The sequence below is a fragment of the Onychostoma macrolepis genome, chromosome 23, assembly GCF_012432095.1.
Source record: "Onychostoma macrolepis isolate SWU-2019 chromosome 23, ASM1243209v1, whole genome shotgun sequence".
Taxonomy (NCBI): Eukaryota; Metazoa; Chordata; class Actinopteri; order Cypriniformes; family Cyprinidae; genus Onychostoma; species Onychostoma macrolepis.
In genome coordinates this window covers 5,036,517-5,055,592 of record NC_081177.1, presented here as the reverse complement: position 1 = coordinate 5,055,592, position 19,076 = coordinate 5,036,517, and the positions used below count along the sequence as shown (strand labels likewise).

General features: G+C 35.2%; 1 protein-coding gene across 2 annotated transcripts in view; it reads right to left on the bottom strand.

Moving 5' to 3' along the window:
• tut4 (terminal uridylyl transferase 4) overlaps positions 1 to 19,076 on the bottom strand; it is a 51,767-nt gene that overhangs the window by 26,767 nt on the left and 5,924 nt on the right. For both annotated transcript variants that reach the window (XR_009268861.1, XM_058763744.1), the window contains exons 4-12: positions 14,445 to 14,561; positions 11,235 to 11,412; positions 11,047 to 11,135; positions 10,907 to 10,958; positions 9,784 to 9,853; positions 9,536 to 9,662; positions 9,331 to 9,450; positions 4,993 to 5,178; positions 4,736 to 4,910 (exon numbers count right to left, since the gene is read on the bottom strand). Coding sequence is in view for 1 of the 2 variants with exons in the window: in XM_058763744.1 (XP_058619727.1) it covers positions 4,736 to 4,910; positions 4,993 to 5,178; positions 9,331 to 9,450; positions 9,536 to 9,662; positions 9,784 to 9,853; positions 10,907 to 10,958; positions 11,047 to 11,135; positions 11,235 to 11,412; positions 14,445 to 14,561 (1,114 nt within the window). In the remaining variant the exon portion in view is untranslated. The remainder of the gene's footprint in view (positions 1 to 4,735; positions 4,911 to 4,992; positions 5,179 to 9,330; positions 9,451 to 9,535; positions 9,663 to 9,783; positions 9,854 to 10,906; positions 10,959 to 11,046; positions 11,136 to 11,234; positions 11,413 to 14,444; positions 14,562 to 19,076) is intronic.

Genomic DNA, 19,076 nt, shown 5'->3' with positions numbered 1-19,076 from the left:
ATTATGTAGGAAAAGTAATAGATTAATTTATGACAAGAGTGCACCTGAAAAATCTACATCATAACAGGAGTTCTGACCTTTGTCACAGAAAGTCTTCTTTTTTGCCTTTTTCTCTATCACGCTTTAGAAATCATAAGAAATTATATATCAGTTGAAAACTTAAAATCTCAAAATTCATCCTTTGAAACCCATTTTAAAATCAGACATTGCATTACCATGGAAATGGTACATCAAAATCACGTTGGAAAATGTTTTCATTCATGAATTATAAAAAATAAGTTTGGATAGTGCACTATAATGTCTCCGTTCAAAACTGTGAGTGACAGTTAAGGGGTTAAGAGGCTCCTCTGTCCTCAACTCGTTACGTGTATTAATGGCATCTGTTTGAACTCGTTATCAGTATAAAAGACACCACAACCTCAAACAGTCCAACTCCAAACTCCACCATGGCCAAGACCAAAGAGCTGTCAAAGGACACCAGAAACAAAATTGTAGACCTGCACCAGGCTGGGAAGACTGAATCTGCAATAGGTAAGCAGCTTGGTGTGAAGAAATCAACTGTGGGAGCAATTATTAGAAAATGGAAGACATACAAGACCACTGATAATCTCCCTCGATCTGGGGCTCCACGCAAGATCTCACCCCGTGGGGTCAAAATGATCACAAGAACTGCAAGCAAAAATCCCAGAACCACACGGGGGGGACCTAGTGAATGACCTGCAGAGAGCTGGGACCAAAGTAACAAAGGCTACCATCAGTAACACACTGCGCCGCCAGGGACTCAAATCCTGCAGTGCCAGACGTGTCCCCCTGCTTAAGCCAGTACATGTCCGGGCCCGTCTGAAGTTTGCTAGAGAGCATTTGGATGATCATATGGTCAGATGAAACCAAAATAGAACTTTTTGGTAAAAACTCAACTTGTCGTGTTTGGAGGAGAAAGAATGCTGAGTTGCATCCAAAGAACACCATACCTACTGTGAAGCATGGGGGTGGAAACAGGGACTAGGACGACAGATCCGTGTAAATGAAAGAATGAATGGGGCCATGTACCGTGAGATTTTGAGTGAAAACCTCCTTCCATCAGCAAGGGCACTGAAGATGAAACGTGGCTGGGTCTTTCAGCATGACAATGATCCCAAACACACCGCCGAACAGCGAAGGAGTGGCTTCGTAAGAAGCATTTCAAGGTCCTGGAGTGGCCTAGCCAGTCTCAGATCTCAACCCCATCGAAAATCTTTGGAGGGAGTTGAAAGTCCGTGTTGCCCAGCAAAAGCCCCAAAACATTACTGCTCTAGAGGAGATCTGCATGGAGGAATGGGCCAAAATACCAGCAACAGTGTGTGAAAACCTTGTGAAGACTTACAGAAAACATTTGACCTCTGTCATTGCCAACAAAGGGTATATAACAAAGTATTGAGATGAAATTTTGTTATTGACCAAATACTTATTTTCCACCATAATTTGCAAATAAATTCTTTAAAAATCCTACAATGTGATTTTCTGGATTTTTTTTTTCTCATTTTGTCTCTCATAGTTGAGGTATACCTATGATGAAAATTACAGGCATCTCTCATCTTTTTAAGTGGGAGAACTTGCACAATTGGTGGCTGACTAAATACTTTTTTGCCCCACTGTATGTATGCATGTATGTATGTATGTATGTATGCATGTATGTATGTATGTATGTATGTATGTATATATATTAGTGGTGGGCATAGATTAATTTTTTTAATCTAGATTAATCTCACTGTAATCTTGGAATTAATCTAGATTAATCTAGATTAAAATGGCTCATTTGAATTCTGCCAAGTAGGTAAGTAAACAACTAGCAGTCATCAAGAATTTAATATTGATAATAACATTGAAGACATTGTATGATTATTCCTTAAAGATAAGGTTTTAATAGTTTTAGTAGTAGTAGCCTATTACGTTCTGCCTAATGTCTTCAAGTGAAACCGAACTTTTATTTTGACGGGTTGCCGTGAGGATAGTTTTTCTCAAATGAAACGCTCGAATGCTCATGAAGTGACTCTCAGAGCAGTTCTGGAGATGTTGTTCATGTATTTATGTCCTCATTTAGTGAGACGACAGACGTTAATATCGCCGCAAGCGTCACGCGGGCTTCTGTATGAGTAGTGAACAAACCCGTGCGTCTGCGCCATACATTAACACAGAGACACACAGAAGTCATATTTAGATAGATGTTTTGCGGCTTAATATTTACAAATAGGAGTGGGAGTGTGCTCACTTGTGTGTGCGCTTACGTTTGTTTGTGTGTGTGTGTGTGTGTGTGTGTGTGTGTGTGTGTGTGTGTGTGCGCGCGAACCGGGGCGGAACGCGATACAGAGAGCGCGACCATGTAACGTAGAGACAGAAATGACTTGCCGATTTCCATTGGGAAGCTTCTTAAAAATAAATTTTCCCTGAAGCAAACCCGGCGGCTTCATAGCTGCATCCATGTTAGCACGCATACACACAGGTTCGAAGACTCGTTCTCGCCCCCTACAGTGCAATTCGGCTAGGTATACATCCGCGCTAAAATATCAAGGTGAAAGTCATCATAGCTTGCGTAGTATAGACCCAGCTCCCAACCCAACTTTGAGAATAGATTAACGGCGACATTTTTTTTAATCGCCCGATAAGAGTCTCACGTTAACGCAGCACGTTAACGCCGATAACGGCCCACCACTAATATATATAAGTAATATTTTGTACAAGATAATTAAAAAACAAAAAAATAAAAGTAAAAACATTAGAATATTAAAAAATGTACACAATAAAAATTGTACAGTAGTTTGAGCATCTCAAAAATGTACAAAATTTTGATCAACTAATTTTAAACAAAAATATTTAAAATGTACTAAACTATTAGCCGTTATATAAAATAAATTTCACACAGACTTTCTAACTATTATATTCGGAATATAATATTCAGAATATCTATGTAGTATCTGATTTTAGTAACATTTTTAGTTAAATTTTAGTATTACTAATATACTATTACAGCGTTTTTAATAGTTTGAAATGGCCTTCATTTTTTTACTGCCAGTTTTTATTTCATTTTAATAATTTTGTATTTTGTCATTGTCAATAATGTCCAAAAAACATTTTCATAACTTTAAAACGTTATTACTTTTTCTTTTTTGTTTCACATGTAACAATTTTTAATTTTATTTTCAATTAATAAACAGGATTTTAATAATATTTTATAATGTTGTTATTAATAAATTCACTTGCAGCATTAAAAAAAATATTGTTTTTGGAGTTTTTTTTTTTTTTTTTAACTTAAAACTACAGAATTTTTATATCAGCTATTTTTAACAGCTTATCAGCCAAAATATTATATTGTTTTGTCTATTAGATTGTTTTGGCATTTATTAACAGTGCATCCATAAAGAGGGAAAATAGATAGGTTGAACAACTCTATAAATCTTATTTGAAACAGTTTTCAGTAGGGGTGTCAACGTTAACGCATGCGATTAATCAAAAAAATGTAACGCGTTAATATTTTTTTTAACGCAAATTAATCGTTTGATAAGGTTTGACCCCAACTTCTTGCCGTCATCGCAGCACGGAAGGTTACCTATGTGATGAGGGTTACAGTGAACAAGTGTTGCAAGGGTAGTGGCACAAATGGGCCATTTTGAAAATACAGTCGCGGGAAAAATTACAGAGCCGTGGGTTGCGTTTTTTGGGCTACTTTTATAATGTACCACGGTGTATATAGATAAATAAAAAAATGTAAATAGATCCTTTTACTAATGTGTCTTATACTTGGAATGTATCCCTGGCGACTTAAGAACGGAGAGGCAGTTGTAACATCACAAACAACGTGAGTTTCAGCCAGAGCATACATGTTAAGGCTTTTACACAGCAGAAATAAACATGACAACAGCCACTATAGATTATATACACGATTACGATAGGATATGGTTTGTATGTGATTTTCTTGAGTTGAATGTGTACATCTGAAACGCTAATTTGTGCAGCGATATAAAACGCTATAAATAGCATATTTTAACAACAGTAAACGACCAAATTCCACATGTGATCGTAAAAGGAAGTTATTACAAACACTCGATGGTGGTTTGAACCGAGTTCTGAGTAAAAGTGTACTATTAATCTCATAAATTGTCTTATGAGGCATGATGCTAATATTAGCTCTAATGCACCTGCAGAACAGGTCCAATTCTTCTTCATAATGCATTTTGTCATAATACTTCACATAAGGTCGCAAGAAAATGTTTTGTATTTATTTAGAAATACTTTTGATAATAGTTGAGTAAATGTATACTGGGATTGAAGCGATGTGGCTTGGTAAACGTTTTATTGCCAGTATAAAGGCTGATAATGGCTGAATAAAAACAAGAATAATGATAAAAGAATAAGGATTACATCTCATACCTGGCAGAAGTGTGAAAGGTTCTGTTTCCTTAAACTAGTTTGTGATGCATTTCTTTATTTCAACACATTTACAGGTAAATCCTAGTATTTTAAATTTGTGATTAATCATGATTAATCACATTACCATGACTGTGATTAACGCAATTACATTTTTTAATCGATTGACAGCACTAGTTTTCAGACACGCCTTTTGCTGAATGAACGGAAAAACGCTAAACATTTGGATGGAAACCAAGTGCTTACACTCTTCAGGAAATTAACCATCAAATGAAGTGTTCACAATGCAACATCAGTGTTAACCACACTGAATCTCAGACATCTGTGGTCTCACCCTCGATCGCGAGTCTGCGGCGAGGCCAGTTCTTGAGCTCCCGCGGTAGCAGCTCTTTCAGACGGATGCTGATGATGTGCTCCTCCAGAGCAAACTCCAGCGTGTAAAAGCGCAGGAGCTCCAGCCACAGCTGACCCAGAGACGCGTTCACCGGCTGCTGCAGCATCAGACGAGACTACAAACACACACACACGTTACTAATAATACTCACACTAAGGATTCTGTAATGCAGTCATGAGTGGCGGTGAAACGCTCACCTTCCCCCTAGCATATTCGACCTTCTTCTCTTTCTTCTCGGTCTGGGTTTTAGGTTCGGGTTTGGCTTTGCCGTCCCCACGGCCCTCGCCTGCAGGATTGGGTCTGTGTTCCCAACCCACGAACGAGTCCGACTCCATCCCCGTCAGGTGAAACTCATCCACACGCTTCACGTCGAAGCCCTTGATCTGAGCAGACATAAAACAAAAATACAGTTATTTAAAATCAAAAATAGATGTGACAAGCAGTGTTGGGCACGTTACTTTAAAAAAGTAATTAGTTATAGTTACTAGTTACTTCTCACAAATAGTAACTGAGTTACATCATAATAAAAGTAACTAATTACCAGGGAAAGTAACTATTGCGTTACTTTTTTTTAAAAATGTTCAAATGTCAAATAACTTTGGATGCCCACAATATTAAATGTTAAATTAATGAAATGGACACTAAAAAGAATAAATTATTATTATAAAACATTGTACATTAATCTACACTATTTATCAACTGACACTTAGTATCAGTCAGTCAAGCATTATAACAATATTATGATAATTTAATATTATATGATGATAGAACTTTAGTAATTAGAATAACCAAGTATGAATGCATATTTGTCATCAACATAAAACGCACTAAGGATTAATGAGCTGCTGGGTTCATGAATATTAATCACGTTGTCTGCGTTCGCTCGAATTGATTTGCTGAAATCAAAACAGGGACTATAATAGGTGAGCGCCAGCCAATGAGATTGTCGTTTGGTCATTAGTCCCGCCCACTACCAGAGAAACCGGCAGTTCTTAAAAAGCTGAAGAATTCCAAAGGAACTCCGTTATTTTGACAGGAAAATACAACAAAGAATATTGTTTACATGTAGCGCGTCAATTCTGCATGTTATGAAAGCATGTTATGCTCTTGCTCTGTAACTTTCTTTGCGTGCGTGTATGTGAGAGAAAGCGACGGCGAGTCGTGCGCCTTCACACTAGAGTTTATGGTACGTCAAATACAGCTACACTGTGCATCCATTCAGATGAACTGAAAAATTTAATTCTAATAATATAACGCCACATTTTATTGTCAGTAACAGTAACGGCGTTGTAACGGGGGAAACAGTAATTCGTTTGATTACTCGTTACTGAAAACAATAACGCCTTTAGTAACGCCATTTATTTATAACGCCATTATTCCCATCACTGGTAACAAGCCTCCAAACATGACAATCCTCATGGGGGACCCCATCTTAAAATCTAAAACGCTATCCCCCGCTTTCACAGACATGGTTTAAGGCTAGTCACAGACTAAAATGCATGTTTGAGCTGTCTCAACTGAAAATATCTTGCTCTGACATATCTTAAAATGTCAGTTCCATTGTTTTGTCTCAAGATGCACACAAGAAATGTCTTCTTCCAAGGCATTTTTATAAAAGCTGCTTAAAGCTGAAGTCCGTAACTTTTTTGGGTTAAAATAGATCCGAAATCAATATTTGAGCAAGTACATAACCAGCCAGTGTTCATAATAATTAAATGTATCATTTTGATGGCGGATTGTAATCCAGAAAGGATTATATGTTTATGAAACACATGTGAATGAGATTAAATTATATTCCAGTTTTAAATTTGCTTGTGATTACAGATAGCCTGGGATTACACAAGATTTGCATTTTAAAGAAAACCAGTTCGAAGGGAGCATAATTAGCTTTTTGGGTTAAAATAATTTCTTAACATGAAATTCGAATGGTATGACAATTAGATATTAGACTGTACAGAAATTGAAATCTACACGCTACTACACGCTATACTCATAGTCATGCAATGCTGATGTTGTTAACATTAATCATTTGAGAATAAAGTATAACAATAATAATAATTTGCACAGTTAGATGTGATATGAGCTAACCGATCTTTAGATTAAATCACCATTGGTAGCGCGATTTATTGTAATTCTTTTTTCCTCAGTTGGTCAGAACAAACGTGGCAGACTTGTTACTTTTTCAGATGGCAATGTATGGTGAAAATTCTTATTTGGGTCATACATTCCAAGATGTAGGCTAGAATCTGTGATTCCTGAGTACAGCATCCACACCGGTGAGGTGAATGACTGTCACACATTCAACTCAAAACATTAGATTCATCCGCGCCGGAGCCGTGCCGGAACACCGGATCACAACCACGGAAGATAATTCCACAAGCAGCTGCAATTCTAGGTTTTCAAACAGAGATGGTGAAAATGAGGCAAAACTTACAGATTGCAGCTTTAAATATCTTATTTTAACTAAGGCCTAGTCCTGGCTTAAGCTAAGCCCCGTCTGTGAAACCGGGCCTATATGTATATTTGAATAGAAAAATGTTACATATTTTCATGTTTAAAGGTCAAATTCTAAAATAACTTTCAATCAATTCATGCTGTGAAAAATAAATATTATAATAAATATGCAATTTTCACACTCACTATAGTACTGTGCTATTAGATTTATATGTTTATTTAAATAATATTATATGTAGGGGTGGGCGATATGGCAAAAATTTAATATCACGATATTTTTAAGAAAAATCACGATTCACGATTTTATCACGATTCTTTGTCATGTTGGTTTTACTATTTTGCAAGTTGTCTGAGCATTACAGCCAAACTAATTTCCCTATTATAAAGACAAAACCTTTCAAGGTAACAAAAATATTAAAAAAGAATGGTGGATATTTAGGCCAAAGTGAGCGAAGATAAAAATATGTCATTATTTTATCTTTGTTATTAAAACAGTGTTTTATTTTCAGGTACAATAGGTGTATTTAGCAGGAGCATTCGAGAAATTGAATCAACAAATATAAAAATAAAACACTATATAGATTGATTCCTATTAAATCAACTGTATTAACGTTTTTCAGTCAAGAGTAGTGAGTGATTTTTCTCTTTGTGTTTTGGTGTTTTATTAACATTGAAGGAATAATTAACCCCAAAATAAAAAGTGTCTTATATTTATACCATCATTTACTCACTCAAAAGTTTCTTTGAACCTGAATGAGTTTCTTCTGCTAAACATAAATGCTATTTCGAGGAACATGAAAAACCAAACAGTTGCTGGTCCCCAGTGACTTATTCCATAGTATTTTTTTTTTTTCCTTCTATCAAAAGTCAATGTGGACCAGATACTACTTGGCTACCCACATTCTTCAAAATATCTTCTTTTGTGTTCAGCACAAGAAAAAAAATTAATACAGGTTTGTATTTTAAGGTGAACTATCCCTTTAATGACAGTCGGCAGCATGTTCAGTACTGCCCCTTTAAGACCTGCAAGCATCCGTTTATCTCAGCTGTTTACTTACTCATTTTAGACATAAGCAACGGAGTCTATACATAAACCTTGTGTGTTTTGACAGTATTAGTGCACAAGATAACTTAGTTCAGTAATCAGGCGCTTTTTGACAGGCTTTAGCACGCACGCTTCGGGTGTAAGGGCTCAGAAAAAGCGCATGTCAGACCAACGCGTGATAAAACATTTAACTGGCAAGGCTTTAAAGCAGATCCGAATAATGCACAGTATATTGAGACGGAGGAATAAGAACTGCAGCTGATAGAATGTGCGCTGTAGCACGATACTACGATATTTCTTCAAAAGCAGGTCGTGGAGACATTTTTATCGTCCACGATCAAAAATCGTCATATTGCACACCCCTAATTATATGCATAAAATAGTATTTGGAAAATATTTAGTTACATTACTTTTTTTTTTACTTACTAAAGAACTGTGCTGTTAGATGTATTTGTTGATGTAAATAAATTTTGCTGTGAATAATGAATATCATAAAATGTGTAAAATATTTAGTTTCTATTATGTTTTTCTCCCAGTCACTGTTAGATGCATTATTTGTTAAATCAATTCATACCGTTAAAAATTATTTTCAATGTGTGTAAAAAAAAAATTACTTTGAAAACATTTAGTTTATCTAGCAATTAATGTTTTCCCCACTCACTGTAGTACTGTGCTATTAGCTGTATTATTTTTTATTTAAAACATTTTTAATTAATTTATACTGTGAAAAATAATAATAATAATAATAATAATAATAATAATAATAATAATAATAATAATAAGCATGCATAAAAAAACAGTCTATATTATGTTGCAATTATGGGGTTTTGTTGTTGTTGTTTTTTCAAATCTCTAAAGTACTGTACTGTTAGATGCATTATTTATTTAAATCAATTTATCCTGCAAATGATTATTATTATAAATGTTTTATTTGAAACTTTCTCTACACTTTTCCACTGACCTCTTGCACCCCCCAGTTTAAAAACTAACTCAGATTACAGATTCATTTGAGGTTGACAAAAACATGAGTTCATACCCAGTGTCCAAGATACACGGGCAAGATGGGCTTGGCTCTCTGTTGCAGGAAGAATATGACCATCAGAGACAGCGAGTAGGACGGGATTCCTCCCTCCGCCTGACAGTCAATGTGGCACAGCTACAAATAAACACACAATCTCGTTAGACCTCGGTGAGAACGGTTACTGTAATGTCTGTAAAACCTGATGGCGAGTCATACATACATTGGCCCAGTGACGGAAGGCCAGAACCAGAGGCACGAGCCTCGGCTCCAGTCTGGCCAGAGCTGCAAGGTGATTGGTGGTGAGGCACGCGACATCATTTCCTGCACTCACTTTGCACATTAACCCACTGCAGAGACAACAAACAACTCCTATTAGCTATGACAGGCTATTATTGATGTCTTCAAATATTTATTCTTTGTGTGCTGTGACTATTTATAGAAGCGTTTTATTGCTGACATTAAACCGACCTGGCCACATTTCTGCAGAAAACAACAGGGACTTTGGCATGAAAATCTGACTCCACCTCAGTAAACTCCACTGGAAACAAAAGCGAAACTCGAGTTAATCTGAGCTCTCGAAACTCAAGTCTGGTGCATTTATCAACTTTCAGCCGTTAGAGCTGGTAAACAGCCAAGTGAAGCACATTCATACTACAAACCTTCTGATCTAAAGTCTTAAATTACGGAAATTAATATTGCAGACTCATAAGCAAAACTAAACTTCACATTCATATATTTTTCTGTTTTAAACCGGTTGGACAAACTTTTGACTACTGTTTTTCTATATAGTAATATCCTAAATTTTAGTTATTTTTTCCCATTATTGTTTTGTGTGTTAATATAAATATTCTATATACAAAATATTAAAATGTAAAATGTACACCATTTTAAATAATATAATTATACTATGTTTTATATATTCTGTAATTTTACACTTATTTTTCCCCTTCAGTTTTTAATTTTTAATTTAAGCTACATAATTTATTTCATAATATAAAATATTAAAATGTACAATGTATAAACTTTTAAATAATATTAAACTACATTATACATATTTAGTAATTTTAGATTTTTGTTATTAAGTTAAACACATACAAACATGTATTTTTAAAAATGTATATAAATAAAACACATAACATTAAGTAATATTTTTATAAGCAAATATAATGTAAACATAGATAAATATTTGTACTACAAATGTACAGTATTAGTCAATCACTTTTCCAACTCAGTTTAAACTAATTTAAATGTAAAACTGTACTTGGTATAGAAATAACAGAATGTCATTCATTTATATTAGGTTTTCTGTGACTTAACATTTTTATTGGTTGCCAAGACTATGGGAGGTAATATCAAATTAATTTTATTAATTAATCGCCATAAGTAATTAACTCGAAAATGTATTTTGACAACCCTCATTTTTAACGAAAATCTGTTCATTACATTGGATATCTATTTAGAATTATGAAGCAAGGACATTCAAGTTGTATTTTTTTTTTTTTTTTTCAGACAACAACATACTAATTCCCCAGACCATTCAAACTTAGTGTAGGATTATAATGGCTTGTAGTTGAATTAAAGGGAAACTTACCGCTGTTCTTGAGGATCTCCAGCACCTGGATCAGCACATCAGGCTGAGTCATCTGCACAACAGACATGTGCACAACTTTAACAAACACAGTAGAACACACTGACACGTATCCACAGAAGCATGCATGTTCGTTCACTCACAGTGGAGGGATAAGAGACGTCGATGTTGACGTCACTCGTTTTGAAGGCGAAGCGGGTGAGACAGGAGCCGTACAGGCGGAGAGAACACGCTAAGAAGATAAAACAAGCAGTTAGATATTCAGCAGACTGGAAGAAACACTTTCTTGACTTCAGTTTAGTTTACTTAAGCTATTACCCAAGCAGTGTACCTGTGAGTTGTTTGCATATAATCCCCTCCATCCGGAGCACCACGGCTTGCCTAAGCGCGAAGTCTTCCTCCGAGATGCCGTGCGTCTCTGTCGCCTCCAGCACGACCGAGTCTAGTGCCTTCAACTGGGCCGGAGAGGGAGCCGGCAGCGCTCGCAGCTCATTCTCCTCCTGCTTTTCCTGCAAAGACCCACATAAACAAGAGAATAAACAATAAAAATGAGTAAAATCCAATACAAAATATCCAAAATTTAGCTATTATACAGCGAGGTGCTGGTGCTTTAAAGGTGATGAATACAGAATTCTTCTTTCCTGAGAGGGTTTTAGCACGCTAACAGCGACAAGCAGTGTTCTTTTGCATGCCTGATCATTTCTATAATTTTTATACATTTTTTGTGGGTAGAACATTACAGCATTTCAGCAACATTCTACCAAAATAATATCTTGAGGATTTGAAATACCTTGAAGTATTTGCTTGTTTATTAATTTTTTTAATGGCATATTAGCATCAGGGCTATTTACATGGCAAACACAAACTCAGCAACATAATCCATAAAATTTGCAATTATTAAAACATTTTAACTTAATATTAATATCGTAAACTTGCAGTGTAAAATTCAAATTGTATTATATAATCAAATATTCATTTTATATTAATAATTAATATATGAATAAATAATAATTATTATTGTTATTATTAGGGATGCATTGATCCGATACTCAGTATCGTCATTTCCTGCCGGATCGGGTATCAGTCAGATGAGACCGATCCAAATCCGATATTGTGCGTATACTATTTTGTGTTATTGTTGAGCCCCACGAAAGGCACACAAACATTATAAAGCACCATAATGTTTTTGTGCACTATATTCCAAGTGTTCTGAAGCTGTTCCATAGTTTAATGTGAGCTACAAATGAATATTTAAGTCATTAAATTCAAGTTCACATAAACTCTTCTCCCCGCTGCGGCTGTCTGTCATCTTCCATTCAGCATTCAAACTGTGTGCCGCGTTCGGTTACTACAATCAAAACGATTAAACTCACTTCAAGAGCGTACAGTAACTGAGGTTTAAAACTGTTAAAAGAAAATGCTCAAACTACAGCACAGATTTAATACACTATGCATCAATATCTCTTCCCTTTGTACTTTTCTATACAGACTTGGAGGGCTGCGCAGCCTGCGCTCTGTGACTCCCATTTTGCTTCAAGCGCATCATTCTGCGCACGGGATGCACATAAGCACTTTGTGCCGCTCTGTATTCGAGCCTTTCATATCATAATAATTTTCTGAGCAATGAAAGATTATTAATAATCTTTCTTGTTCTGTCCTATCTATCATATGTTGCTGCTTTCATTACTGTGCTATACATTTAAAAGAAATGTCTTTAAATGTTATATTATTCCATGGTCTGTCTGAATACTGGATTCTGATTGGCTGGCAGGCATGCAGTAAAACCGTTTAATGCACAGGTAGTTCCAAGTCAGTTTAATCACTGTTCCATATTAATGCGCTGCTTTAATTGATGCACACTAACCAACACACATCACTCTCGCACACACACACACACACAGAGAGAGAGAGAGAGAGAGAGAGAGTTTGAAGATCGCAGATTGCGCTGCACACACACATAAACTTCTTGTCAACGCTTCCCCGCGATTTGTATTAATAAAATAGCCTAGATACTAGATTGCTACATTATATTCCTCAGCAACAATGGTAAATTGGCTGTTTTTGAAGTGTTTGTAGAGAGAGACGCGCGCAGACGCAGGTAATACACACACAACTGTCAGCTCTCTCTCTCTCTCTCTCGTGATAATTAATTGAAATACATGCTAGAATTCATTCAAATAAATGTGATGATTGTGATCTTACCGCACTATTTCATCTCTGTGTCTGATTTGAAGCAGGCAGAATGCTGAGCTAACGAGCCTTAACTGCCGAATTCAGTTTTAATTTTTACCCATTCGGTCAAATATTGCAAAGAGCAATACTAGTTTTAACTTGTCTATAACTTGGCAAATGACCATGGAATAAGCGGGATAATCAACTGCGTAGGCAACCGGAGGTTCTTTGCCTCCACGTCATGCATTTAAAATCCTTTAATGCACGGCTAGCCGTTGATTATCCCTTACGTATATAAATATATATAAATGTATTTACTTGTTTTTTCATGAATGTATTTTACAACAATACAAAGAGCAATGTGTAACATTTTACCAGATTTAGTCCTGCACATTCATTTGTAAATAAAAATGTTTATTTTTTTGTATTTTTATGTATTTTTTCATTTTTCATTAAATGTATATATGTAGTAGATTGTGTTTAACACACAAAAGAGTGACGATCAGGTCAACACAGAGAAGTAAAGAAATTATACATTGATTTAAAAAAAAAAACTGCACTGGTATCGGAGTGGATCAGTATAGGCAGATACTCAGAATTTTCGGTATCGGATCGGATCTGAAAATACGGTATCGTTGCATCCCTAATTATTATTAAATTTGGTTGGGTTCAGTGCTATTATAGTTAACTAAACTAAAACCATAAATACCATTTTTATTACTTGAAATAAAATAAAACATAAAAAGGAAAACATGACAAAAACACACATTTTGCCAAAGCAACATTTCTCATTTTCATTTAGCTTAACTTGATGTACTATAAACAAAACTAAAATGAAATAAAATTATTTAAATTATATAGAAATATTACAAAAATTAAACCAAAATGGCAAAAACATAACTAAATTACTAAAACTTTAACAAAAATTCAAATGAAAAAAGAAAATATCAAAATAAAAACTTAATAAAAACTACAATAGCATCTCAAAAAAATAAATACTCAAAATACTAAAATAACACTGGCTGGATTCCTAAAATTCCAGTGTGAACGTAATGTGGATTGAGACACTATCACAACAACAAAAAAGGTTTAATTCTACAAAATCAAACACTAACTAAGAGATTAAATATTTGATCTATTTATATGCATGTCATGTGACCATTAAACAACATCAGAGAACATGTGAATGCATCTATAAATTACTGAAACAATAACTTCAAAAGTATCAGAAGACACTTCATGTAGATATTGGCTGACAAAAAAGAAACTAGAACAGAAAAACCTTCCCCAAGCTTAAAGTCACTGTGCATTTTATAGAGCACACAAAAAAAAAAAAAAGTGTTGGGAAGATAACAGCTTGCGTCCTCACCATGATGTTCTTCTTGTGACGTTTCTCTTTAATGTGCTTGTGAGCACCCTGGATGTTCTCCACATGGACTGAACACAGTTTGCATAGATACTGGAAATTGGGGTACTCCGGCGACGGCTGTGGAAATACACAACGGCTGAGAAAGCAATCACAACACAGCACATCTCTTCACACATCTGCATGCTCCACAGACGTGTTAATTGAGAAATCAAGAGGCGCTCAACGACTCGGGATTCTATTAACAAGGCGCTTTTCACTGTCATTCAAAAGCAAAATCAGCTAGTGAGCGTGAAAACATGCAGTCACATTTACACTGATCCTCGGGACAGTTATCAGAGTTTGAGCTACAGCTAAAGTCAAATGAAACTAGTCTATGCAAGTTAAAGGGGTCATCGGATGCCCATTTTCCACAAGTTGATATGATTCTTTAGAGTCTTAATGAAAAGTCTATAACGTACTTTGGTTAAAATTTCTCAATGGTAGTGTAAAACAACACCCTTTTTACCCTGTCAAAATCAGCTCTGTTTTCAGCAAGCCATTTTAGTGCATGCTCCTTTAAACGCTAATGAGCTCTTCTGACCACGCCCCTCTCTTCCGTGGGGTGACGAGCTGTTCTCATGATACTGTTTACTTTAGCCACGGAACTTGCTAAATAGCACATTATTAGGAAAGGCGATTTGCAAAGATTCATAAAAGAACCTTATACTCACTTCTTGATTGAATGATTCAATCAAGAAGTTTGATTGATTCACGCGAACAAATGCACTTACACTGTAAAATCTAGCAAACGTGCTAACTCAATTCATTTTGTTGACTTTACTTAAAATGTTATTGTTTGTTTACCTTACTGATGTAGATCTATTAAATCTCACTTTTTGTGCTAAAAGTCCTAGTTACTCAAATGTCCCTAGTTAAGGTTACATGATTTGTTTGAGTGCTGTGCAAGCCATGTTACCACTGACGTCATCAGGGTTTGGATTGAGAATTTTCTGATCAACGGCCATCTTGTTTTGTGGAAGACCTCGGCTGATAAACAATAAAACTGGTGAGTATTTATACATAAGTTTGAGTTTATTGTTAAGGAACTTGATTATATGATATTAAAGTCAAAGTTAATGGATTAATGCACGCGTTTTGTCGAATATAAAGTGTCAATATACATTTTATGTCATGTCGTCTATGTCGCTCCTGGTAAATATATCCACGCAGTGTTCAGTGTTTGAATTACTGACACGTTAAGAGTGATGAAGCACAGATGAATTGAGATTAAAGAACAGGACGTGCTTGATTGATACTTTAAAAGTGCGTGGAAAGAAAATTGAGCTCGACACTCGTGCAACGGATCTCTGTGCGCGCACGCTGATGCCTGTCAGCATTCAAGTTCAGAAATGTGTTCTGTTTCGCGGCATTTGAATGAAAGGAAATAAACACACAGATATGTAAAATACCAATCTTTCTCAGTATTCACATAAACAGTCAGTTGTCTAAAATGAACGTGAACAATTAGGAGAAAAACAGATGTGGATCAGAATATTAGATTCTTTCTTAAAATGACAGCAGCCTAAATAAACCTGCTGTGGTATGTTATTAATGTTAATCAAACAAAAGATAAAGAGAAAATAACTCTTTAATAAATAACCGTCCTTTACTAAATAACTGTTGTAGCTTCACAAGACTCTAATTCATGGACTCTAATGATCTTGAAGACTCTGATTAGCATGCTCAGGTGTTTGAGATTAGGGTTAGAGCTAAACTCTGCAGGAGTGGGCCAGATCTGAGGATGCCTGCAATATGTACATATATGAGGTTAGTTTCTTTAATATAATACAAAGTGCATGAGTGAAAATTATGCTAAAGATATTGATCATTAATGTGTTTTTTGTTGTTCTACAACTAATCACAGTTTTTTTTTTTTTCTCTTAATTCTGGCAGGAAAAACAGACAACTTGGAGAAGGTATGTGATGAGTTTGCTTGGCAGAAAAGGATGTTTTAAAGGGATACTCTTCCCAAAAATCTAAACTATCTGATCATTTATTCATTCTTATACTGTCCCAGATGTATATGACTTTTTTTCTTCAGATAAACACAATCTAAAGATTTTTTGAAAAATAATCTAATCTACGTATGTGAGATCATATAATGCTAGAGGAAGGGACCCTTAAAGTCAATGCTTCAAAAACGAGAGAAATGTTGTGAAGATGTCTTTGGTAGATACTTATTCCTCCACTGGGCTCATATGAATTACCGTCACAATTGCTGTGTTTGTTTGTTTTTTTTAAGTATCAAATATGGACTCACAGAGATTGATTATTTTTCAAAAAATTGTTGTATTTATCAGAAGAAAGTAATATACATGGAGGTTAGCATAAGGGTGATAAATAATAAGAGAATTTAATTTTTTAGAAGGACCAGCTCATTAAATTAAACGGATTGTCAGCAAACTAAAAGCAATAAATAAGACATTCTTTACACATTCAGAATAACATGGAATCTCATTTTATTTACTCTTCCCTCTTTTCAGGAAACCGAGGATACTCTTCAACACACTGCAGTTCTCCATGGCATTCCTGTCCTGCTTGGGCACAACACGGAGAAGAAAGGTCTTGCGTGTTTATTTTCACGTTTTCTCTTGATTCAGCTATTGTGTTTACTTGATGACACAAGTTGACATTGCAATACATGTCAAAGGAGTCAGACAGTATGAGCAAATGTTTTTGTATGCAAGTTAAAGTATATTGACTGTACATTCTTTTTATTGTTTTAATGTGCTCAGGGAATATTCTTCTCAAATGCTCTTTTGTTGGCTTTGATTGCTTCTATTGTCCTCATTTGTAAGTCACTTTGGATAAAAGTGTCTGCTAAATGACTAAATGTTAACGTACAACTCTTAAGATTTAATTTGGGATTTTTTTTTGTAATTCAAGCATTAAATGAACAATTATTACAAATTACCATGTTGATTTACATTTGTTTTCTGCATTTTGAAAAATAAATGTTTTGAAATGTGAATAGAGAGCTGTGTTTTTTTTTGTTTGTTTGTTTAACTAGGTATAGCTATTCTCACTGAGTATTCTCAGATGTTGAGAGTAAATGACGACTTCTATGTTCATTATTACATCCAACAACAAAACGCATCAATCGCTTAGGAGACATTCTTGTCTACATCTGCTCCAGCATCGAAACAATGGCGGACTGATTACAGCTCACTCAGGGCAGGTCTAAGGTAAAACGCTAGTGTCAATCAACAGTCTTGAGAGGGGCCTGGGTCTATGTGACGTCACACAGACAGGCATCTGAGAATGGCTTGATATGAGAAAGGGGAAATGATTTAACGAGATTAAAAAAAACACTGGATGGATCTTTATCATTATAGGGTGGTTGTGTACACACACTGTCAACACACATTTAAATTCAAACAACTTGTAAAGGTGCATGTCGCATCCAATTAGTGGTCGACCGATATTGTTTTTTTGACAGCCGATGCCGATATCTTGGAAAGCAGGGTGGCCTATATATAGCCGATATAATTTTATTTAATATTTAAGAAATTTGATAGTTTAAAAGCAATCGTTATAATACTTTTTACATTTAATTCCTTTATTTAACAGTTCTATCTGATTATTAGACAGACTTATATCCTTATTAGACAGAACTGTTATAGGGTTGTGACGGTGAGGAAATTTTCCCACCGGTTAATCGACGTGTGACAACACCAGTAACACCGTGGTGGTGGTGGTGGTGGTGGCGGGGGGGGGTCGTTTGAGTTTTCCCTCTTTTCCTTGCTTTCCTTCGGTTTTAAATAGTTTGTATTTGTATCAAGCAGTTGTTTGCTTTTAGTTCGTTTGAGTTTTCAGAACGTAGAACGTTTCCCTCACTTTCCTTCAATTTTAAATAGCCTAGTTTGAAAAAGCACCGTACGCATTTTACTTTCACTTTTACATTTGCGGCAATTCGGCGTCAAGCAGTTGTTTGTTTTTAGTTCGTTTGAGTTTTCCCTCACTTTCCTTTGCTTAGCTTATAAAAGCAACGAGCGCATTTTGCTTTCACTTTTAAATTGGCGGCAATTCGGCATCAATTGCTTGAATTCAATTCAAGCAACAACAAAATACAAAGTAAAACACAGAACTTTTATTAACAAAATGAATAAAAATACACCATGCCATATGCCTAATATAAAATAACGTATAACTTACACAAAGTTTAAATAGGTATACAAAACTAAAAATCAGTAAATGAGGAACAAATAATTATGAAACGTAGAACATTTATTAGCAAAATGAATAAGAAAATTTGGAGGCATGGACGGCATACACCTTGATGTAAAATAATGAAAAAAAAAAAAACATAAATACACAGTTTAAATAAAATAAAAATCAGCAAATACTATGGAACCAAATGAGAAACGAACGTTTAAAAAAAACTTCTATTAATCTGGCAGAAGTCAACAGGCTTTTCAAAATCCAAAATATTTTTAAAACAGGCGCTTTTACATTTCTTTTTGAAACTCTTCCACCATTGTCTTGTCTTTTTCAACCTTCTTGTCAGTCAGCTCGACTTGTCCTCTAACTGAACTAAATTATTTTTATTACAAAAAAAAAAAATCTAAACGACGGTGACGGCAAGTGACGTAA